At 59.3% G+C, this 24,026-nt stretch overlaps 1 protein-coding gene across 1 annotated transcript in view; it reads left to right on the forward strand.

Moving 5' to 3' along the window:
* Window positions 1–24,026, forward strand: part of ESPN (espin) — a 79,966-nt gene that overhangs the window by 12,345 nt on the left and 43,595 nt on the right. Inside the window, exons 3-6 of the mRNA XM_077837355.1 lie at window positions 17,300–17,486; window positions 18,179–18,361; window positions 19,186–19,317; window positions 22,101–22,308. Coding sequence (XP_077693481.1) covers window positions 17,300–17,486; window positions 18,179–18,361; window positions 19,186–19,317; window positions 22,101–22,308 — 710 coding nt within the window. The remainder of the gene's footprint in view (window positions 1–17,299; window positions 17,487–18,178; window positions 18,362–19,185; window positions 19,318–22,100; window positions 22,309–24,026) is intronic.

Below are 24,026 nucleotides of genomic sequence, written 5' to 3' on the forward strand. Positions count from 1 at the left end.
AGTATTCACTGAGGTTGGGAAGCGAACTAGGTGATGGGCCAGAGGACACACCACTCTGGCCCTGGGGACACATCACTTGGTCTTTGCTCTGCCGACGGATGGTGTGTGCAGAATCTCATCTCTGCACTGGGTGTGATTGTTATGGAGCAAAAGGAACACAAAGACACGTCAGAAGGTTGGTTAGACAGTCACCAGCGCACGTTCCTTGACAAGACAGAGTCGCTGGAGTGTCTGGAGTAGTTTTGCACGTTTTGCTGTCTATTATACACATCACGACTCTGTTTGTACAACAAAGGAAAGGGCCAAAATATTTTTCTCTTTTAAATGAAAAACAAAATGTGGTTTTAATGTTTCCACCCCACGAATTGGCTATTACAGCTAGAGAGCCTGAAGTTAAGATCAAGAGGGAATTTACCCTGATTGCTTTCCCATAAGCAGCAGCCTTTCTTTCGTGTATATTTTATATCCTTAATGTAAAATCTTAACCAATTATTGTAGTAACCATGGCAATTGCTCTCAGACGCCGTCACTGCTTTGGGACCAATGTGTGTTCAGGCAAAAACTTTAACAGGACCCTCTCCTGGTGCAGCCACCGACTGCAAAGTCTTATGCAAAATGTGTGTGCACCTTTCCTTGGCTGCCCTCGACTAGCGGCCTGCGGATCAGGTTCATCCTGCAATCCACTGATCTGAGAGCAGCGCAGCAGCAGCTGCTGCTAATGCGTTGACCTGAATATTCCCCGAATTCCAGCTATAGTCAGCTCCCCTGGGGGCCGGAAATGGGGTCAGCGTGCAAACGTATCGGATTTTCACAACTGAATGAGTAGTGTCCTGACTATGCCCATGCTATTGTGGGAGCACCAGAACGAGCATGACTTGCACAAATGCACCCTGTGCCCTTTACGTTTACATACTGTCTCCAGCACAGGGAATCAGACCCTTCCCAGCAGATTAACCCATACAGGTAAATACAAGTAAACTAAGTGGATTACAGTGTCTCAGGCTGCTGGCAGTGCAGAGCTCGCTGTGCAGCTTCTAGGCGAAACGCCTGAGCCCAGACAGGCGAGGGAGCACGCTAGGAGGCTGCACGCATGGTGCCCTAGTTAGGGACGGGGCAAGGCAACGCAGATGAGCTGGAAAGAGTCAGGGGCTCCACTGGGGCAGGGAGGTTGTTCCAGACCAAACTCACAAACTACAAATGGGAAGCTCGGCAGTGGAATCATTGACTGTCCATGTAGTAAGACTCCCAGCAAAATCCATGCAGGTGATATGGCAAAACCCCAGTTATCAGTGGGAAAAGACTTCACAGTCACCCCCCCAACTCACTCAACAGAAGAAGGGTCCCGGAGTTTTGCTAAGTAGGCTCTTAATTAAGCATTTCTTGGTCACAGCACTTTTACATTTAATTTTATGCTTCTCCTGCAGTTACTTTTGCTGTGAGCACCTGCTGCCTTTAGTTAAGAAATCCCATCAATTATTTACTGCTGTGCTCACAGTACTTCCTGCCAACTGCCCGATGGGAGGCTCCATTACAAGCCTTGAAATTCTACCTCTGGGAGCCGCAACACCAGCTAACGGGCAGGCTGCAGCGTTACAGTTCAAATGGGGAGGAACGACAGTGTGTTTGTATCTGTATTGCAGACAAAAGCTGTGCTGAAAGACCAGGAAAGGCTGCAAAGTCAAGCACCCAGAAGCTAGGAAATACCAGAATTAAGGCTCCTTTTTGCACCTGAGGAAATCAGTAACTGGTAGTAGTAGAAGGTTTTTATCTTCTCTGTGGGCTAGTCACAAGAGGGCAATGAGCCGCACCATTTGCCAGGCAGCAGGGGAACGTTGGGCCTCAGGAATCCTGGATTCCATTCCATGTTCTGGACAGGAGTGTTCTCTAGTGGCTACAGACCCTTTTGCCCCATCATTCTCCCCCCACACACACACACTCAGACACACCCTGCCCCCTGCCCCCTCCAGTTTGTTCCTGTTACCCACCACCTGGCTTTACCCGTGCCCCCACCTTCTGCATTCACATCAGATTACTTCCTCCTTCTCCGCCATGCTGCCTGAGCTTTTGTGAACTGATTTTCCGAGCTCAGAACCTGGCCAAATTTGGTGGATTTTTACAGGGACAGGAGCCTTCCTGAACACAGAATAATAGCCCATGCTCACCCCCTGCCCTGCTGCTTTTCAAGGGCCTGCTCTGGAACGTGAAGCTCCTCAACAAAACAGCTGTAAAAATTTTTTTAACCTTGACCAAACAAATCATATTTTTCCTTTATTTCATTTTTCATAGAAGTGCAGGACTGGCAGGGACCTCGAGAGGTCATCTAGTCCAGTCCCCTGCACTCAAGGCAGAGCATGGACATGGCTGAACTGATTTTGCTGAAATTTACCCCAAAGAAACAGCTTGAGGCAGATGCCTGGTCTGGAAAATTTCAGCCCAAATGGTTATAGCGTGACAAAGCCATAAGCAACTGCAAACAGGCACTTCTAATGGAAAGTGCTGGGCAACCTAACTACGCTAACAGAACGCTAGGAACCATCAGGAAGAGGACAGATAAGATGACAGTAAATATCCTAACGCCACTATATAAACCCACGGCACGCCCACACCTTGAATACTGCACCCAGGGCTGGTCACCCCATCTCAAAAAAGATATATTGAAATTGGGAAAAGCACAGAGAAGGGCCCACAGATGACTGAGGGTCTGGAACAGCTTCAGCAGGAGGAGAGATTAATACGACTGGAACTGTTCAGCTTGGAAAAGAGACGACTGGGGGAGGAGATGACAGAGGGCTGTAAAATCATGACTGCTGTAGAGAAAGTGAATGGGGAAGTGTTAGTTACCCCTTCACATAACACAGGGGTCACCCATTGAGATTAATAGGCAGCAGGTTTAAAATAAACATCAGGGAGTGCTACTTCACAATGCACAGTCAGCCTCTGGCCAGGGAATGTTGTGAAAGTATACACAAAAGTATAACTTGGTTCAACAATGAGCTAGATAAGTCCCTGGAGGATAGGTCCTCCAATGGCTATTAGCCGAGATGGTCAGGTACGCAACCCCACGTGCTGGGTGCCCCCGAGGCTACCCTACAGCGTATGTTGGCAGAATGTATGTGGCTCAGTGGGGTGAATAAATCACCCCCCTGAGTGCTGTAAGTTACACCGACACAAGTGCTTGTGTGGGCAGAGCTTCTCCCACCAACACAGCTATCTCTGCTTGTTGGGGCTGGATTCATTAAGTCGATGGGAGAGCGGCTGATAGTTCAGAGAAGCACCCAGGCTCTGGGACGTTCTTCTGAATGACTCTTTACGGTGTGCCAATTGTTAGCACGAGTGTGTGGGACTCCCCGCCCCTCTGAGTGTCTCTTGCACCAGCCAAGCCACAGGACAATAGCTGGTGGGGGTGGGTCTGGCTTTTCAGATCTCATTCGCCCGGGTTGAGTGAGGTGCTCAGGGGGGATGGGCATGAGCCAGCAGGCTGCTGGGCTAGCCCAGAAATGCTGGTTTCATGCTCTTTGCTCCCAGAAAGCCAATCCCTTGGGCTTCTACAGACTGAGCTACCAGGAGAGACTCCATTGCTGGGATGCTGGTGCCACCTTTCCCTCTACCTCCTGGCACAAGGGGAAGCATTCCCAACAAGCACTCCCTGGCCCTCCGAGCAATGGCTCGTTTCCAGAATTTGGCATACGTCTGAGCTCAGGTGCCAGAGTTCCTGGGTACAAGGTGGACCTGCTGGCCTCTCTGGCCTCACCTGCTGGCATGGGTGCCAATGAGCGGTCTGCCCCTTGTATTTCTAAAGGATCCTTCACTATGGGCACCTGCTGCTAAGTACCAATCTGACACATTGAACCCCGAAATGAACTATAGCTTCCAGCTGCCTCTGCCCCAGACTGTGGCGCTCAGAGCAGGACCAGGCCAATCCCGCCCTCTCTGCTGAGTTATTTCTGCACTGGGGAGACTGTATTCTAGGGCTGCTTATTGCAGCAAACAGTGAGACGTAAAGACCCCTAGGTTTGCTTTTGGAGACATTAGCCAGCTCCCGCCCACATGCTGTCCCCAAGCTGGGGCCAGCCTGAAGAATACATTAAACTTTAACGATTAAATGAATTTAACTAGTATTATTAGCAACAGTAATTTAAGTTATTAATAGGCTGCTGCACTCCGGCCGCTACCAGGTTAGTTCCGTTAAGTCTCAGGACGTTGGATGGAGCTCTCTTGGTTCGGGCCTCCTAAGCCTGCCCCTAATCTGCACACTTTAAACCCGCTCCCTGCCACAGGCTCAAGCTGCAGGCTTTGTCTCGTTAATTCTTAATCAGCTTGGCTAGTGGCGATCGCTGGGAACAAGTGGCTGGTTTCCATCCCGCATTGTTTGCTGTGATCACTATGGTAACCGGCAGAGCGAACCTGTAGTAAGCTAACCCAGATGGATGGAGGGCCAGGGCTGGCTCTCCTTCGCCCATGTGCCCCTGTGGTCTGGGAGTGGGCGGGGAAGGGGACACAGCCTACTCCCCTGGCAGAGGATAAGCCCTGATTATTTGTAGGAGAATCCAGTGCAATCCTCTGCCCCTCCCCTCCTTTAACTCTGCTCCCTGCCTCTCCTCAGCTGGGATGCTTCCCCTGCCTCCTGGCTATGTAGCACCTCCCTTGGTCTTTGCTCCCCCTTAGCGGCTGCAGACCCCTCTGCTGAGCGGCTCAGATACAGGAGAATCAGGAGAGCAGCCTGAGGCAGGGAGGGATTATCAGCAGCCTGGGTGATGGTAGGACAAGGGTTCGTGGCCTGAGCGAAGGAAGGGAAAGTTCAGGGACAAGCTCTCTGGAGCACAGGAGAGAGGCTGCCCTCTTGTCCTGGGGAGCAGCAGGAGTCCAGCCCTTCCAGGCTTCTTGCAGGCCCTGGCCATGAGCCTGGGCCTGTCCGGGGATCGTGGCCTCAGAGGTTGTCTCAGTGCAGGCCGGAGGCAGTGGGGCAGCCCCCGGCGCGGAGCACATGGCACGTCTCAGCCTGCCACGCTGGGTTGGCGGAGGCAGCCTAGCATGAAAACAGGGAGAGAACGATGCCCACTGGATTCCCTTTGCTCCTGGACACGTGCTTCGCCCCTTGCGGGCGGAAAGAGCTGGAGCTGCCCTTCCGAGATCCCTACTAGGGTAAAATTCGCGCCCACGCAGAAGGACAGGACAAACTTGCACCACTTCAGACCTGCTCCAGTGGGAGTGGGGTGATGTCTAGGCCTGGGACCACTCCCCGGAGAGCTGCCTCTTTTGGTGACAGGACACCCCCACTGCGCTGGCAGCTGCTCCCAAGCACTCCCGTTGAGCTGCAGCAACGGGGGGCGGGGGGTCTCGAACCGCAGGCTGCAGCTACCCAGCTGATAGTGACACTGCCCGTTACTGTGTTTGTTCCGGCTCTGAGGCTGCTGCTTGTCTCACTGTCGCCTCCTGGAGCTGGTGCAGAGCAAGCTGTGCTCTGCCTGGGGGTTGGGCAACGCCTGCCCAGTTTTGCCCCAGTGTTTCTTGCAGCCCATAGCCACTTTAGAGCGACTCTAGCTATCGAACCCCCAGCACAACGGAGCAGGTCCCCTAAGCAACGATTTACCGCAGTCTTAGCCCGGCAGCAGGCACAGGGCTGTACCTTGTGCAGCAGGCTCCTTCTGCTCGTGCAATGAGGAGATATGGCGTATCTGAATGGCAGCAGGGCCCCTGCTGGGCTGAAAGAATAGGAGCCCCCAGTGGAGCGTGCTCTGAAATGCCCGAGCGTGATCAGCACTCAGAGCTGTTCATTCACCCATGGGGACAGCGAGTTCCAGGCATTCCTGGGCAGCGTCAGCTCCTCGCAGGGTCACTGGCACATTTCATCCCAGACGTAAAGTTGCCACTTGCAGCAAATGCCGTTTCGGGGTTTCAAAAGGACATTTTACCTTGTTCAAAATGGCAACACTTTGCTTCCGGGGCCCTTCAATTTCCCCAGCAGTCAGTGCAGGGGGCACCTTTCACCCAGGGTCTGGGAAGCAGAAGAAAGGCCCTTCCCCATTTGCCAAAACTTGGGTCATAATCCAGCCCATCCCCCAATGTTTTGCTGGAGTTGTTTTTTAGCCTGGAGTCTGTGAAGTGGAGCGCAGGGTTTGTACTTCAGATAACGGCTTGGCCCCTTCCGCCTCCCGCTGGGCAGCGCCCGCCGCCAGTCGGAACCGAGCAGTCGAGCCATGTGCGCACGGGGATGTTTCCAAAGCCAGGCCCAGGTTTCTGCACCTGAGCAGTGTTGCACCGTGTGCCCTTTCCCAGGTGCCCTTTGCAGAGGCCACATTCGCCCGAGTCCTTCCCAGCATCTCCACTGAACAGAGCTGCCGGTTCGTTCCTCATGCCCTTCTGGCTCTTGCGCCTGGATTGCTCACATTCTGCCCACGGGAAATGGCAAACCTGAGCACGCTCAGAACCAGCCCCAGCAAATGTGATATTAGCGCTCCAGGGCCAGATTCTGCTGTCACTGCCACCTGTGTAAATCAGGAGTAACCAGGCTGAAGTCAAAGGAATTGCACCAGAGGAAAATCAGCAGGCGGTCAGAGTCAGGCCCTGTGCAGGTTCACTCAACGCAGTGACCATGACCCACCCATCTCCCCCAAGAGGTGACCACACCGGGTGCAGCTCTGGATGATGGTGGGTTTAGCACAGACCGTCAGTGCTGCCAGGGTATTAAACAGACCGGGTGTCCCATGGGCAGACCAGACAAAGGTACGAGAGAGCTACAAAACCCAGCAGCTGGTGCGGAGACAATCCGGAGGTCACTGGCATATGGCAAAGCACTTCACTCACACATTCAATTTGCCGATAGGCCCAAATCATAGGCTGCATTAAGCAAAACTGAACCTGCACAGATGAACCCATTCTAGATTACTTGGGAACTGGCAATTATGGATTTAAAATGTGCCCATTCACACGATTAGCAGCTAATCCGGTCAAGTGCCATTAGCCGTGAGTTAATTAACAGATTTAAAATGTTAAAAAACAGAAGAGCACTTAAGTGCTACCCACATGTGGGCCCTTTGCCTGCACATCCATATGCTGCTCTGGAAGCACTGGCCAGGAAGCCTGCGACAGGCGTGGTGGTGGGCACGGGGTGGCAGGAGCTGTGGTACGCATGCAGGGGCGGCGGTGGGCATGGGGCAGTGGGCACGGGGTGGCAGTGTGAGGGGTGGCAGGAGCTGTTGGCATGCAGGGGCAGCGGCGGGCGTGGGGCAGTGGGCACAGGGTGGCAGTGTGTGGGGGTGGCAGGAGCTGTTGGCATGCAGGGGCGGTGGTGGGCGTGGGGCAGTGGGCACGGGGTGGCGGTGTGTGGGGGTGGCAGGAGCTGTTGGCATGCAGGGGCGGCGGTGGGCATGGGGCAGTGGGCACGGGGTGGCAGTGTGCGGGGTGGCAGGAGCTGTTGCCATGCAGGGGCGGCGGTGGGCGTGGGGCAGTGGGCACAGGGTGGCAGTGTGTGGGGGGTGGCAGTGTGTGGGGGTGGCAGGAGCTGTTGGCATGCAGGGGCAGCGGTGGGCGTGGGGCTGTGGGCACGGGGTGGCAGTGTGTGGGGATGGCAGGAGCTGTTGGCATGCAGGGGCGGCGGTGGGCATGGGGCAGTGGGCACGGGGTGGCAGTGTGTGGGGGTGGCAGGAGCTGTTGGCATGCAGGGGCGGCGGTGGGCGTGGGGCAGTGGGCACGGGGTGGCAGTGTGAGGGGTGGCAGGAGCTGTTGGCATGCAGGGGCGGCGGTGGGCGTGGGGCAGTGGGCACGGGGTGGCAGTGTGAGGGGTGGCAGGAGCTGTTGGCATGCAGGGGCGGCGGTGGGCGTGGGGCAGTGGGCACGGGGTGGCAGTGTGAGGGGTGGCAGGAGCTGTTGGCATGCAGGGGCGGCGGTGGGCGTGGGGCAGTGGGCACAGGGTGGCAGTGTGAGGGGTGGCAGGAGCTGTTGGCATGCAGGGGCGGCGGTGGGCGTGGGGCAGTGGGCACAGGGTGGCAGTGTGAGGGGTGGCAGGAGCTGTTGGCATGCAGGGGCGGCGGTGGGCGTGGGGCAGTGGGCACAGGGTGGCAGTGTGAGGGGTGGCAGGAGCTGTTGGCATGCAGGGGCGGCGGTGGGCGTGGGGCAGTGGGCACAGGGTGGCAGTGTGTGGGGATGGCAGGAGCTGTTGGCATGCAGGGGCGGCGGTGGGCGTGGGGCAGTGGGCACAGGGTGGCAGTGTGTGGGGGTGGCAGTGTGTGGGGGTGGCAGGAGCTGTTGGCATGCAGGGGCGGCGGTGGGCGTGGGGCAGTGGCCACGGGGTGGCAGTGTGTGGGGGTGGCAGGAGCTGTTGGCATGCAGGGGCGGCGGTGGGCGTGGGGCAGTGGGCACAGGGTGGCAGTGTGCGGGGTGGCAGGAGCTGTTGGCATGCAGGGGCGGCGGTGGGCGTGGGGCTGTGGGCACGGGGTGGCAGTGTGAGGGGTGGCAGGAGCTGTTGGCATGCAGAGGCGGCGGTGGGCGTGGGGCAGTGGGCACAGGGTGGCAGTGTGTGGGGATGGCAGGAGCTGTTGGCATGCAGGGGCGGCGGTGGGCGTGGGGCAGTGGGCACAGGGTGGCAGTGTGTGGGGGTGGCAGTGTGTGGGGGTGGCAGGAGCTGTTGGCATGCAGGGGCGGCGGTGGGCGTGGGGCAGTGGGCACAGGGTGGCAGTGTGTGGGGGTGGCAGGAGCTGTTGGCATGCAGGGGCGGCGGTGGGCGTGGGGCTGTGGGCACGGGGTGGCAGTGTGTGGGGTGGCAGGAGCTGTTGGCATGCAGGGGCGGCGGTGGGCGTGGGGCAGTGGGCACAGGGTGGCAGTGTGTGGGGTGGCAGGAGCTGTTGGCATGCAGGGGCGGTGGTGGGCGTGGGGCAGTGGGCACGGGGTGGCAGTGTGAGGGGTGGCAGGAGCTGTTGGCATGCAGGGGCGGCAGTGGGCATGGGGCAGTGGGCACGGGGTGGCAGTGTGAGGGGTGGCAGGAGCTGTTGGCATGCAGGGGCGGTGGTGGGCGTGGGGCAGTGGGCACGGGGTGGCAGTGTGAGGGGTGGCAGGAGCTGTTGGCATGCAGGGGCGGCAGTGGGCATGGGGCAGTGGGCACGGGGTGGCAGTGTGAGGGGTGGCAGGAGCTGTTGGCATGCAGGGGCGGCAGTGGGCATGGGGCAGTGGGCACGGGGTGGCAGTGTGAGGGGTGGCAGGAGCTGTTGGCATGCAGGGGCGGCGGTGGCCGTGGGGCAGTGGGCACAGGGTGGCAGTGTGTGGGGTGGCAGGAGCTGTTGGCATGCAGGGGCGGCGGTGGGCGTGGGGCAGTGGGCACAGGGTGGCAGTGTGTGGGGGTGGCAGTGTGAGGGGTGGCAGGAGCTGTTGGCATGCAGGGGCGGCGGTGGGCGTGGGGCAGTGGGCACAGGGTGGCAGTGTGAGGGGTGGCAGGAGCTGTTGGCATGCAGGGGCGGCGGTGGGCGTGGGGCAGTGGGTACAGGGGGAGGGGTGTTGGGCAGAACATCCAATACTGATTGACTGCAAAGGGCTGGTTCCAGCCTCCCTGGAGATGTCACCACCTGCCCGCCCAGAGAGGGCACGAGACCCTGCCCCTCCCGCTAGCTCCCCACACATGGAAGCAGTGACTGTGCTCCCCACAGGCCGCCCAAGCCCTGGGTCCAGGGCAGCCGCTGCACCTCAGCTGCAGCCTCAGCCCTTCTCAGAGTTACAGGGATCAATTATTAAGGTGCCTGGGATCTTTTGGATAACAGAGCAGAGTATTTATTGCTCTTCCTTCTTAAAATATTCAACAGGTTTTTATTGAGGGCTCAATAACCCAGCTCCCTGTGGCAAGCCCCAGAGCCAGCGTATTCTGGGGGCTCTGTAGAGACACTGGCTCCAAGTGCTGGTTTCTAATTGGCAGCCCCCCAGGTGTGTTCCTAGCGTGCGTGGCACTTGGGCTGGTCGGAGCTAGCACCAGTCGCTGCATGAAATCCAGCACTGGCCGGCTAGGAAATGAGTCTGGGTGGTGGCTGCAGATCCCATTGAGCAGGTCTCCACACCCGCGAAAACACCATCCCTGCTGGGCAGTGGGGCTGCGGTTGGCAGAGCGCCCTGGATACATGCACAAGCAGGAGGCACCCCTGTGCAGGGGCCCTGGCTGGTCAGGAGGGCGGCTATGGGAAAAAGAAGCTTGTGATGCTGCTGCCCGCTGCCTGCCGCGGGTTTATCCTGAGCAGGCCGCGGTCCTCTCTGGAGCTGCTCTCAGCCTGGCATCCGTCCCGACCTGTTCCCTCAAACCCCATGCAGAGTGCATGGCAGTGACCCAGCGACCGGCTGCTTCTCTCTCTGCATCCCCCACTACCTTCAGTGCCACCTCCGGGGCCCAGTTCCCTTCCCACCTGCCACGGCCTACAGGAGACCGTGCACCGACATCACATTCTGGTCTCGTCCCTGGTGTAACACCCAAGGCCCTAAAATAGACCCCACCAACAAGCAGCGGCTCAGTGGTGACAACTAGGGCTGAAGCGGAAATCACCAAATTCCTATTCCCTGGCTCCCCCAAGCCGTCGCCTCCTGCCCCTCTTCCCTCCCCCATACATTGGCCGGTTTTCCTCCTCTTTGTGTTGTGTCTCTACCAGCCGCACCATGGCTTGACAGCCTGCTCAGTAGCAGTGCCAGGCCCCCTCCCTGGCAGGATGGGCTTCGCCTGATCGCTTGTGTGGAGCTTTTACAATCCCAGCAGCCCCCGGGCAGGGGGTGCAGCCACAGCCCATTTGCCCACCCCCCTGTTGAGACAGGGAAGCAGGCTGGAGTTCTCTGTCCTACAGCGACTTGCTCTGAGTTCCCGGACTTGAGGCAAGGCCTGGGCAGGGAAGCACCTGGCACCGCGGGCTGAGTCATGCTCGGTGCAACTTCACTGAATCCCAGGGATTTACATCGGCGATAGATTTGGCCCAAAGCTCTTTGCTTCTAATGATTGTGCAGAATAAATGTGCCCTTTTGGGGCCAGTCAGTCTATTTGCAAAGGCCACTTGCCTTGCAGCCATGGCTTGTGGCTGCAGCTGGGCGACGGATTCGCACCGCTCTAGTGCTGTCCTGTGGTGCAGGCTCTGAGCGCGTGAGTCTCTGCAGCCTTGGGGCTGGTAACCTGCAGCCATGTGCACTGGAGGGAGGAAGGAAGCCGTAGGAGAGCGCTGAAAAGAAATCCTCAGGAGCAATGGGCTGCAGCTGTGAGTTCAGGTGCAGGGGAGCTGCCGACTGTACGCTTAGCGTGGGTCGATGTGGTGCCGGACCTGGGCATGAGCAAGTGGAGAGAGAAAAGGGGCGGGGGACTGAGGGAGTGGGGCTCCTGGCACCTGAGGACAGCCTGTAGCCCATCTGAGTGTAGTTACCGCCTAGATACTGTCCCTAGGATTGTTGGCCACCAGTGGTTAGCAGCAGGCTACTAATAGCAGACCCTTGGTAGCCCACTGGTCTCGATTTATCCTGACGTCACAGGGCTTTCACTGGGGGAATTTCTTCCTGGTAAAGTGCTGAGCGCTGGGCACCTGCCTTCAGCAGAGTGACATCCCGTGATCCCTGGGACCCAGGCTGGGTCCATGCAGGCCTGGCCCGTTGGCGTTCCCAGCCCCGACGCAGTGGATAGCAAGCGCGGCTTTCTCGGAGTTGGGCACTGCCCTAGGGAGTTTCACTGGCCCTCTGTGAGTGCTGGGGTAGTTTGAACAGGTCCCCGTGGCTTTCAGGCCGCTGAGCCCAGAGACCGCTCCCTGGGAGAACGGTGTTCAGAATAAGCTCTGGGTGGAGCGGGTGGGGCTGAGCAGAACACCCCTCCATGAGCAGGTTAACTGCTGAGAGAATTGCTGCAGTGTGTGTCGGGAGGGGTCTCCCCCCATTCCTAGCTCAAGGAGGGCACTGCCGCATGGCAGCTCTGTTCCCGGGCTGTGCTGCCGGCTTGCCACGTAGCCTCGGCCCAGCCGTCCGCTCTGCGTGCCTGTTGGTCCCACTCTCAGAGGAGGAGGAGAACTGTTCCCGCCACCCCGGCTCCGGGCAGGTGGCGCTGGGGAGACATTCTAGCGCTGGCAGGGAAAATGCCAAGGGTGGCACTGCCCTGCGCTGGGCCTGGGCGCCAGGTGTGCTCAGGGCATGGCCTGGGGAGGGGGCTGGAGTGAAGGAATTCTTTGTGCTTCATTGCATCCCACCCCAGCATTCCTGGTCAGTCCCTGTGTCTGCTGGTGGACTCGGGGGCACCGGGCTGTAGGTGAGGGCCTGACTGGGCAGCACCTCCCATGCCCTGGCATTGCTGTGTCCCCACCTGGCATTAGCCCCCAGCAATAACACGTCATGGGATTGGTCAGCTCAGTGCCAGGCTGAACCCGTGGAGTGTGCTGGGGGATGGGCGAGGCCTGAATTTGGACCCGTTTGGATGAGCCCCCTGAGCTGCAGCGAGTGTCCTGCATTCACGGCCGGCTATCCCGAGGGATGCCAGCCATTGTGTGGTGCAGCTGCTCCTGGATCCCAGCTGAGCTCACGTCTCAAGAGCCCTTGCTATGGGAGGTTCCCCTCGCTGTGCCAGCTGGCGTAGGGCCTTCCCAGTTGAAGGGGCATTGCTCGCCGCTGCCTAGTGCTTGTGCCCAACGCTGGCATCTCCTTCGCTCCCCTTTCCCAGGGCGAAACTCACAGTTCTAGGCCAGCTGTCAGGGCCTGTCGTACAGCGGGCTGCCCAGCCGTCCGTGGTCTGTGTGATACTGCGCAGTGCAGGGCCCTGCAAAAGCAGCGTGTCCCAAAGGGGAGTCATACTCCATGCAGCCAATTGCTTCCCCTGGGGAGGGAGAACGGAGACCCGCCACCCTCTCAGCCCCTCCCCCCGCAGTCCGTACTGCAGGCAGCGGGAGCGGTGCTGGTGGAAGGAGTGTGGGATCTGGCCCTCATGCCCATGGCCACTGCCACGCTGCCGCTTTGCCCCACTGCACGGCAGGGCTGCACGGGGCTTCGCTGCGACAGGATGGGGCTGGGGGGATCTGCGGGCTCTGAACACCGCCTGCCCATCGGCAATGCCAGGGCCGGGGCACCAATGAGACTGCGTACGGAAGTGCCAGAAGCCTAAAAAATAGCTCGTGACCATATTAGCACATCCCTGCGGAGCGTGTCTGAGGCAGGCCCTGTGGAGCCCTGCTCCGAGCCGATCAGCCAGGGACAGTGGCGGCCCTCAAAGCGGCCCAGTACCGAGCCTGGACACTCAGGGCGGGCTGGCGGGCTTTGCCCCCCTCAGCTCACTCTCTGCTGCACTTCTGGGTCCCAGCTGAAAGGGAACCAGAGCTGTGAGCCGAGGGGGAGCCCACGCTGCCATGGGGGCCTCGCCTTGCACCCAGCCGGAGGAATCCCAGAGCTGAGGCGATTCTGCCGGCTCCTCTCGTTGCTAACACTCGGGTTGGGCGTATTGTTCAAGCCACCAGCCCAAGTAATTACTGTCATGGAGTCCCCGGGCGATGCTCGGGAACTGCTCCCTATGAAGCCAGGCAGGACTCTGGGGAAGCCTCCTCTCTGTGAGCAGCCTGTCTGCAGGACACACAGCTCACACAGCTTCCCCCTTCCTGGGTCTGACCTCGGAGCATTCAGCCTCCTCTGCCCCTCCGTGCGCTTCCCACAGCGAGTCCGCCCCGGCGGGGTCCTGGGGAAGCCAGAGGGTCCTGCCCCCCAACTCCGCAGTCAGACGGGACTCTCTGCCAGCCAGTAAAACAGAAGGTTTATTAGACGACACGAACCTGGTCTAAAACAGAGCTTGTAGGTGCAGAGAACAGGACCCCTCAGCTGGGTCCATTTTGGGGGGCAGTGAGCCAGACAACCACATCTGCCCTTCACTCCATGTCTCCAGCCAGCCCAAACTGAAACTCTCTCCAGCCCCTCCTCCTCTGGGCTTTGTCCCTTTTCTGGGCCAGGAGGTCACCTGATTCCTTTGTTCTCCAACCCTTTAGCTCTCACCTTGCAGGGGGGAAGGGCCCAGGCCATCAGTTGCCAGGAAACAGGGTGTCGGCCATTCTCTGTGTCCAGACCCCTGCACACACCTGCCCTCCAGGGCTCTGCAAGGATCATACACCCTTACCCCACCCCCTAGATACTTAAGAACTGCCTAGGGGAAACTGAGGCAACCCCACAATATTCAGAGCAAACATTAAGAACAGTCCCGCTTCATCACAATTACATTGCTGGGTGGGTTCTTCATCATCCCAATTATTTCATTACAGCTTCTTCCTCTGCTGTGATGGGCAGGGCCGGCCGCAGTGTCTGTGTTTATTGGACGCCTAATCTGCTTATTTGAAAATACTGCGAAATTGCAGTGTCCAAAAACAGCCGAAGGAACGAGATTAGCCTAAGCACACTTATTAACGGGATGACCTCCTGTGGCGGCTGCTGCATCTGCACGGGGAACAAGGGAAACGCCGAGCGAGAGCAGAGCAGAGGGGTGTTAGCCTCGGGGGCTAACACAGGCGTAATGCACCCCCCATGGTCACACATGGCGCTCCCTTCTGGAGGACGGCTGGGTGGGGGCAGTGCAGGGGAGGCTGCTCCCCCTGCCTGTGGCATGTGCTCTGCTGTCTGCAACAGGGCCCTCTCAGCCTCTCTGTCCTCCTGGCTCCTGCCTGCCCTGAGCATCTCCAGCGAGCTGCTGCATCCTTCCCTGTGCCCGGCCTGTCTGGGCATCACGTCATGCCAGTCCCCACAGGATCCAAGCGCTCAGCCCCTCACTGGAGATTTATCCTTTCCCCTCCCCGATTCGTGTTCCCCGGGCTCTGGGCCTTATCCTGGCCACTTCTCCTGCTGGGGTGCCTGTGTCCCTGTAGACATCTCCAGCCCACGTGCCCTCCCTGCCAGCACGGCCAAGTGGTGTGGGGCGTGTGCATGTCCAGGCAGCCTGGGGCACGTGCCTGGGAGGTGTTTGGGAATCCCAAACTGTCTGGGAGGATGTGGCATTATTTAACCGGTGTGGAAGCTCTGCACCAACCCCTTCAGTGGCTTCCCCGGCAGAGCAGCGAGCATCCCAACGAACATGTAACAGCCCCTGCCATGGGTCAGCAGGGACTGAACCTAGGGCCTGGACCACTAGAAAGCTCAGCTCTCTTCCACCAGAACTACAGGGGTAAGTCTGGTAGCTGCTGCAGGCTTTTATCCTCCATGCAGACCAGCCCCTAGAGAGGGCAATTAAGTGATGTTATGTGTGACACAAAGCACCCCTATAGTCACACCCTACACACTATTGTAATGATCTTTGTACGGAATATGCTTTGTGAGGTTTCATTTGAAAACGAATAACTCTGATCATTAATATTTGTGTGTGAGGTATGTACGTGGTGGGTGTAAGGAGTGGTGGCTATATGCTGGAATTATCACTACAGTGCGTTTAAATCAGGCGTGTCAAGAGGAGTTGTCAACAAGGTTGACTAGACAACGGCCTGGCACACTACCGAGCTAGGGCGACACAAGGCAGCTTGTTGACCTAACTCTGTAGGTGTCTAGACTAAGATTTCGCTCCCGTCGACGTACCCACCCCTTTACACTGATGTTAACTCCGCCTCCACAAGTGGTCAGAGTCAACGTCAATGTAGTTAGGGGGATGCAGTGTCCGTGCAAACCTGCGTCGCTTACGTCAGCTGTGACTGTCGGTCCAAGCGCTCCGGGTGAGGCTGCACGCTCTCGACACAAGGAGTGTAATGTGGACACTCAAAAGCCATTTCATTACGGCGGTGGCTCCATGCAGATGTACCTTAGGTTGACACAATTTTGTAGTGTAGTTTTACTTTTCCGAAGAATCCATTTCAAAGATTTACTGGTCTATAAAGATGAGGGGGAAGGGGGCTGGAACTCTAGTGATAAGCTATTGAATCAGTGATTGTGTCCCATATTACTGTACTACAACAGTGGATAGAGAGAGGTCTTTTCTGAACATTCATGACACGCTGGTGACTGATATCCTTGGGACTTGTCCATAGTGTTGCTCTATGAGGAAAGAGGGTTACTGAATGATATTATGCTTTAAAGTCTGTGGCCAAACAGGGAGAAAGAGGTTCCCTCCCACAGGAGGGAAAGTCACAGCTCTCTACCTGTCTCCTGTGTAAATTAAGCAGGGTGGAATGAAAACAGTGGAAGCTCCATTGACACAGAAATCATACGGGGACAGGAAGCCCACAGAAAGGGAAGAACAGCATGAGGTCATCCTGCCCTTGAAACAAGTCCATTGAACTTTGGAAGACATAAGCCAGGAGAGAAGCCACCCTGGCATCCATCACTAGACAGATACCCTTGCAAGCTGAGAAAGATGGGTCCTTGGACCAAGGGGGCTTAAAGTCTCCGGGAACTGAATGAGAAACCTGCTTAGGCAAAGACTGAACCTTGCTGGATGTGCTTTTGTGTCTTTAGAGGAATGAAGGGCCCCTTAGTTTCTCTGATCTGTCCAAGAGAGGGCTGGCCATTGCAAAGCACACGGTTTGGGGAACATTTGGGATGGGGAGTGTGTTGGAGTCACCTTGTTGGTTGCAACCCAAGGCTGGAGGGAGCCAGAAGGGGATGGTGGGACTGTAGCCAGGCTGCTGGGGTCGGAGCTGCTGGCCCAGGGCTGTCTGCTACACAGACACTCAGGGCATGGCAGGGCCTTCCCCAGGGGGATGCGGGTCCCAGGACAAATCAGCCCCCACTGGCTTGGGTGCCCCACTCTGCATTGGCATCAGGGCCCCAGGCGTGGGGCAGCAGCAGATCCCCGGGTGTGCAGGGCCGGCAGCCTGGAGCCTGGGGGTGCTGCAGCCACACACCCGCCCCCTGCTCCCCTAGTTCCCACACTTATGTCTTCCGGGACTGACTGCACTGGCCCACGGGGCCCCCAAAGTGCGGGGCCTGGAGCGGTCTCCCCGATTCGCCCTACCCAAGGGACGGCTCTGACTCAGGGTGTGACCTGCACGCTGGTAGGCTGGTTGGGAGTGTCCCAGGCTGGGAGGTGCAGCGGCAAAGCATTGTGAGGCACCCAGGGTTACAGGCAAGGGTTGACACAGCCTTTCACTGGTCCGGACGGCACCTGGAAACCCGTCACAATGTGTCAGACCCACGGGGCGGTCACCCCATAGCAGGGCGCAGGGCAGCTGAGCCAGTGTGTTGTACCTGGGGGGCTGGGTCATGCCATAACAGGGCAGGAGGCATCTCCCCATCCCTGCTGACAACCGCCTGAGACCCAGGAACCCAGAGCAGTGTTTTCCCCCGGCTGTGTGACTTCGTTTGGGGCAGGGCAAAGGAGATTTAAAGCAACCAGCTCCCCAGCCTGCCTTGTTCTCATTTGCAGCAGTGTCAGTGCCCAGACCAAGAACGGTGCCACTCCCCTCTACCTAGCCTGCCAGGAAGGCCACCTGGAAATCATCCAGTACTTGGTGAAGGACTGCGGGGCAGAGCCCCACGTGCGCGCCAACGATGGCATGACCCCGCTCCATGCGGCTGCTCAGATGGGCCACAACAGCGTCATCGTCTGGCTGGTGAGTCCTTCCTGTGCCAGGGCCCCTGCACACGGCCGCCTGGCAGGCGATCGCGCCGAGGGCGGTCTGGGCACGGGGTGGGAGGGGCTTTGGGGGCGGGGTTGAGAGCAGGAGCTTTGCCTTGGCGACGCCGGTGTAATTGCACATGGTGCCGGGGGGCGCTCAGCCCCGGGCTGGGTCACGTCCCCATTTCCAGGCCCGTGGAATTTGCACCCAGTGTCACAGGGCGCGCAGGGAGCTGAGGCTGCTACAGATTAAAGGGCCGTGCCCGCGGCCGTGCGGGAACTCGGAGCCGGGCACCGCCCAGACCCTGTCGAAGGGCTTGTCTGAGCGGCAGCTCGCTCTGGGGTCGCTTGAACTGGCCTTGACTCTGCGAGAGGACCAGGGTCAGCACAAGAACAGCTGACGGAGGGCTGGTTACCCCTGCTCCAAGCAACTTGCGCTGAGCCCAGGCTGCCGCTCCTGCACCGGGTGCCTGCCACGCAGCCTCTCACGCTGGTTAAGGCTCACCTTGACGTTCTGGAGCAGACGGGCCCCAGTCGCCCTGCCGGCGCGCCCCCCCGAGCTGCCGGGGACTCCAGGCTCCTGCTCCGTTGGCCCAGAGACGCCAGGCACTGCTGCTGGGGTCCTGGCTGCTGCAGTGTCACTCCATGGACAGGGCTTGGCCCACGCTGCCTCTCTCCATTTTACAGATGAGCTTCACCAGCATCAGCCTGTCGGAGCAGGATGACGACGGGGCGACGGCCATGCACTTTGCTGCCAGCCGCGGCCACGCCAAAGTGCTGAGCTGGCTGCTTCTGCACGGGGGAGAGATCACCACCGACCAGTGGGGGGGGACGCCGCTGCACGACGCAGCTGAGAACGGAGAGCTGGAGGTCAGTGTGGTGCGGGTGGGGCACAGAGCGAAGCTGCTGCAGGCTTTGCCCTGGGGGGGGCTGAGCTGTGGGAGGAAATGGAGCTGCCTCGGGGCAGATCTGATTGTGACAAGAGTTGGTTCTGCACTGGGAAAGCTCCAGTCAGTGAAAATATATCAGAGGGTGAGGGCAGTGATGGCATCCTGCCACGGCACCAGTCCACACTGAGACAACACTGCCCTGCCACGGCACCGTCCTGCCACGGCACCTGTCCACACTGAGACAACACCGCCCTGCCACGGCACCGTCCTGCCACGGCACCTGTCCACACTGAGACAACACCGCCCTGCCACTGCACCGCCCTGCCACGGCACCAGTCCACAGTGAGACAACACCGCCCTGCCACGGCACCGTCCTGCCACGGCACCAGTCCACACTGAGACAACACCGCCCTGCCATGGCACCGCCCTGCCATGGCACCAGTCCACACTGAGACAACACCGCCCTGCCACAGCACCAATCTGCCACGGTATCACCCTGCCACAGTATCACCCTTCCACGGTACCACCCAGCTATAGCAGCCCAACACAGTATCAGCCTGCCATGGCACACCAGCACAATACCACCCTGTGTAAGACCCTGGCATGGCACTGTTCTGACGCACCATACGGAGTGGGGTCTGGCCTCACCCCCTCCCTGCCACCCCAGTCCGAGTGTGGCTCAGGTTCATCTTGGGTCAGGTGTGTTGCAGCCCCTCCCCCAAACTCTCCCCCAGCTGGATCGTGCCTGAGTGGGATCTGCCCCTGCCAAACCCTCCATCACGCCTTCCTTGTATCTCCTTCCAGTGCTGTCAGATCCTTGTGGTGAATGGTGTCAACTTGGGGCTCCGTGACCAGGATGGCTACACGGCCGCTGACCTCGCTGATTACAACGGGCATAGCCACTGCGCCAAGTACCTCCGTACCGTCGAGAACATGGTGCGGCCCCGCACGCTGCCAGCTCCCACCACGCGGCCCCTTTGCTCTGGCTCCCCCGTTCAGAGAGGCGCCCCCCGGGGCGGGCACGAGGAAGAGTGTGGAGCAGAGAGGCAGGCAGAGGCTGGTGTAGGGGCTGGGGCACACGAGTACCAGGAGGGGCATGGCTCCGGTTGCATTTTTATCTCACGTTTGCTAAGTTCAGACACAGGGGAGCGGACTTCAGAAACCGCTCAGGGCTGGACATTCAGTAGCAGCTGGGCCAAGTGCTTTCTCCTAGCACCAATAGGCTCTGCCTCTCCTGCCAGACCTCAATCAGTGTCCCAAACTCACCCGTAGAGCCCAGAGCCAGAGAGCGGGGGATGGCCAGAGCCCCCCAGCCAGTGCCAGCCATGTACCAGTGGAGCCAGCTGCAGGCGCTGCCCCTCCCTCCAGAAGCAGGGCCCTTCCCGTGCACAAACACGCCCACTCCCAGGTCCCGGAGCCCCCAGCCCACTGGAACCAGGGCCCCTGGCCTCCCTCCTTGCAGAGCCCACTGCCGCGTTGCTCATTGCTGGATTTTCCACCAGCCCATTGTGCTCAGCAGCAGCTGATTTGCTGGTGACTTGCCGGCTGCTGCCGGGCCCCTTTGTTGCCCGTTGTTGCTGCGGGGTGGGAGCACCACACCCAGCTCCCGAGGGACGCTGTGCCCAGCCACGCTGCAGGAGCTGAGCAGTCTTGGTGTGTTTCCCGGCCCCAGCTCAGCTCTGCAGAGACTCCAAGGACGCCATTCCTGGAAACCAGTATTACTTAGGCTTGCTATTTCCGAGGGCCAATGAGCGCCTGGCAGCTGGACGTTACCCTGAGCAGCGGGCATAACGGTTGCCCGGGGGCTCCCTGAGGAGCTGTGGCACGTGTACTGGCCCCGTGGCGGGAGCCAGGCTGCTGCTGGTTATGAGCTTGTGCCCGGCTGCTCCGTGAGCCTGTGCCACAGCGGGTGAGCGGGCCGCCGAGGAGGAGCGTCCCCAAGCCACGGGGCAACCATTAGCCCAGGCAACGTAAGCTGGGTCTCTGGGGTGCTGGGGGGGAGGGGCAGGAGGATGGGGGCTCCTTGCTAGCTCTGCCCAGTCAGTGCAAGTGTTTCTGCAGCCGTGCCAGGGTGCCAGGGGCAGCACAGGGTGCCAGGCCGGCCCTCAGGGGGCGGGGCTCCTGTGCCCCCTCTCAGGGGATGGAAACTGCACCTTCTCTCAGGGCCTTTTGCAGCGAGACTGAGGAGAGGCTGGGCAGCTCTCACCTCCCCGCACGTTAACCCTTTGCTCACCAAAGTCCTGCCCGTTGGCACATCCTCTCAGTGACAAGGCGGAGCTCTCCAGACCCACAGGTGCTGTTTGTTCACAGGGCCAGGACCGTGCTCACTGCCTCCAGCTTCCCAGAGCAGGAAGGGTCTGTGGGTGCGGGGCCCTTGCTGGCAGGGGCAGCTGCCGCATTGCCAGAGCCCTGGCCGGTGCGGGATTCAGGGAGCAGGAGATTCCCCTGAGACCGTGGTGTCCTCCCACGTCACCACGTGGCCTGAGGCGAGGGGCTGGGGTCGTGTGTGGCATCCTGCTGGCTCTCAGCGGGGACTGGAATCTTTGGGGGGAGGGTCTGGCTGATCTGCGAACTGCACCCCTGAAAAATCCACACCCTGGAGCGACACAGTTAAGCCATCGAGTCCCTGTGCAGACAACGCTAGGGCGACAAGAATTCATCTGTCAGCTGTCTCGTGGAGGCGGATTAGCTGAGCCGGTGGGAACCTCTCCTGTGAGTGGAGGTGGGGACCATGCTGGACCCCTACAGTGGCGCAGCTCTGCCGTCACAGCCTTTCAAGTGTAGACAAGCCCTGAGACGCTCACTCCGCTTCTGCCATGTCACTCATTCAGCGGGGCAGCGGTTACGGTCTCTAGTCGTTAACCCACGGCGACACGGACACCTCCTGCTGCACCACATGCTGGGCACCTCGCCAGCCCAGTGAAAGGCAGTTGGTATAAAACGTGGGGAGCAAAGCGCCCCCCGGGGGTTTCTCTCCACAGCTCTGGCACTTGTGTCTGACCCGCTCACTGCAGGGAGGCCAAGGAGGAGCTTCCATCCCTGCAAACACTTTGTATGCCCCTTCCCTGTTAGCAAAGAGAGATCAATCCAGTTCTGGTCAGTGAAGGGCCAGGAAGTTCATGCTTTGGGGTCTAGTCAGTCCCTGGGGTGCAGGCCCCACAGAGGGGGGAGCTGGGCACAGTGCGCAGGTTGCCGGGCTACTCACTGGAGGAAATTTTTCCTCTGTTTTGGAGAACAGAGGCCCTGGGCCTGTGGATGCTCATGTGCCTCCCCCCGGAGCAGGTGTGAGCAGCACCGGGGGTCTGGGACAGACAGTTCATTGGATCCCCTCCAGGGTGGCACATCACGGGCTCGTGGGGCTTGCCCTGATGGCTCCAGGCAAGTCCCATTTAGGCAGGTCCCCCGGAGTTCAGCAGCTCGGGTTGGTTGCTCTGGAGTTCAGTCCATCTCTAGTTATGAAGTGTGACTTGGAGCCAGCAGGCAGCAGATTTGCTGTCAGCTAATAAAACTTCTGGGCGTTACGAAAGCAAGGGCCTTTCCGGGCGCGTCTCTCTGAGTGGCCCCAGGCAGGATTCTGCTGATTCCAACCGGTGCTGCTCAGTTGCCGGTTCTCTCTGGAGCTGGGTGCTGAGATCCCACCATTGGCACAAAGTGATGCTAGTGAATTCCTGGCCGCAGTGTTTGCCTGTGACTAACCCCTGCGTGTGCTTGGCCTGCAGAGCATGGAGCACAGAGTCCTGTCCCGAGACCCCTCGGCCGAGCTGGAGTTCAAACAGCCCGATTCCGGCATGTCTTCCCCCAACACAACCATGTCTGCGCAGCAGGCTCACTTCGACCTCGGCTCGCCAACCAGCACCCTCTCCAACTACGATTCCTGTAACTCAAGCCAATCCAGCACTGGGGACAAGAGGAGCAGCCAGCCCGCGGGTGAAGGCTCAAGTAAGTCTGGCCCTGCAACAGGCTCCTTCTGCTCTCGCAAAGCTACTGCTCAGAAGCATCTGGAGCACAGAGTCTGGCTGCAAAGAGAAAGCAGCGGGCAGGGCTGGGGGCCAGAGCTGGGCACTGCAAAGCCCCCCAGGCCCTGCTCACATCCAGGCCTCTGCCCCTCTAACGACAATGGCACAGCCCTCTGGGCGTGGGTCAGAAGAGGTGAGGCTGGATGTCTCCGAGGGTCTGCACTGTCTACGCTGCAGTTAGACACCCGCGGCTGGCCCGGGCCAGCCACAGATGTTAGCTGTAGTGCAGACATCCCCCGAGGGACGGGTAATGTGGGTATTGGTGCTAGCTCTTCCCTCGGGAGCCTGCCCCCTGGGTCGACAGGCCCCGAGGCTGAACTGCTTATAGGGCCAGCGATGGTGAATAAGGAACGGCGGGAGCTGCTGTTCTAGAGAAATGTCTAATGCTGCGTGAGACTTGGCTGGCCATGTGGCTGGTGGTTCTGGGCTGTAGCTGATCAGGAGACAAGGATTTGCACAAGGTTTCCAGTAGCTGTAGTGACCTGCCTGGCATTGTCTCTCGTCTGCGATGCCCCAAGAAGTGCCAAAGCGCTGGCCCCTCGTTCATGCCACTCTCTCGATAGGGGGTGCCACAGGGCAGCCCCAAGCTCCTCAGATACATCACAACAACCAGAGCGGGTGTGGGAGCGCTCAGGCTGAGGCGCACGGCGTGAACGGGCCAAGCTCTCTGGGAGATGGCGGCGGGGGCCTGTCCGCGCAGATGTGCAGCGCGGGTGAGGAGTTGGCGAGAGCTGGGGCTGGCTGGACATTGCAGTGCCCTGGCGGTCGGACTCCGATGCTGCCTCCTGCCAGCCGGACCCCCCCGCTCATTTTTGCCAAGAAATATGGTGCTGAATCTCAGTCAGTGTAACTCAGATGGCAACGAGAGCTGCTCCTGATACTGGTATGTGGAGAGACAGGGACCTGTCCTGCCGTTCTGAGCAGCTGGAAGCGTTTGCCAGAAGGAGGGACGAGGTGTCAGGGATGGGAGGACGCTTGCTATCTCGGCACCATTGCCAGCACCGTGTCCAGTTCACTGCCTGTGTGCAGCCAGGTCTGCCATGCGGGAGCGCTCAGTGTTTTGCTGCGGCTGAAATACTCAGGGTGGGCACTGACTTCTTCACTGCCATCTGGTGGAATCGCCATGCCTGCATCGTGCCAGGCCCGTCAGCTCCACTCCCCCGGCCCAGGGCCAGGAATGTTAAACCACCTGAACGCAACCAGTGCTGGGGTGTTTCCAGCCACAGACTCCGGGCTCCATAAATGAAGCTGCTCTTGGGCTAAGTTCTGGGGTCAAAAGTCATTTGTGGCCAGCGCTTGGCACGCACGGAGTTCCCCAGTGGAATTTCTGCTGCTGTTATTGATTAATGCTTCAGTGCCCTGGGGGTGATCTGCACTTTGCAGATGTGGTCCCTGCCCGGAGGCACACACACACTCCCCAGGTGGGCCAGGGTCCCGCACACGCACTCCCCGCTGCAGTGCTGACCAGGGAGAGGGGCCCCGGAGAAGCACAACACCAAACCATACGGGCAGGATCAGCTCCAGGTCAGATGAGACAGGACATGACAACAGTCAGGGGAGGGGTGGGATCAGCAAGGAGACTTAGGCTTCGCTTCTGCCAAGGGACCCCCAAAAGGACCCCATTAATGA

This window comes from Eretmochelys imbricata, chromosome 18 (genome assembly GCF_965152235.1).
Source record: "Eretmochelys imbricata isolate rEreImb1 chromosome 18, rEreImb1.hap1, whole genome shotgun sequence".
In the NCBI taxonomy this organism is placed as follows: Eukaryota; Metazoa; Chordata; order Testudines; family Cheloniidae; genus Eretmochelys; species Eretmochelys imbricata.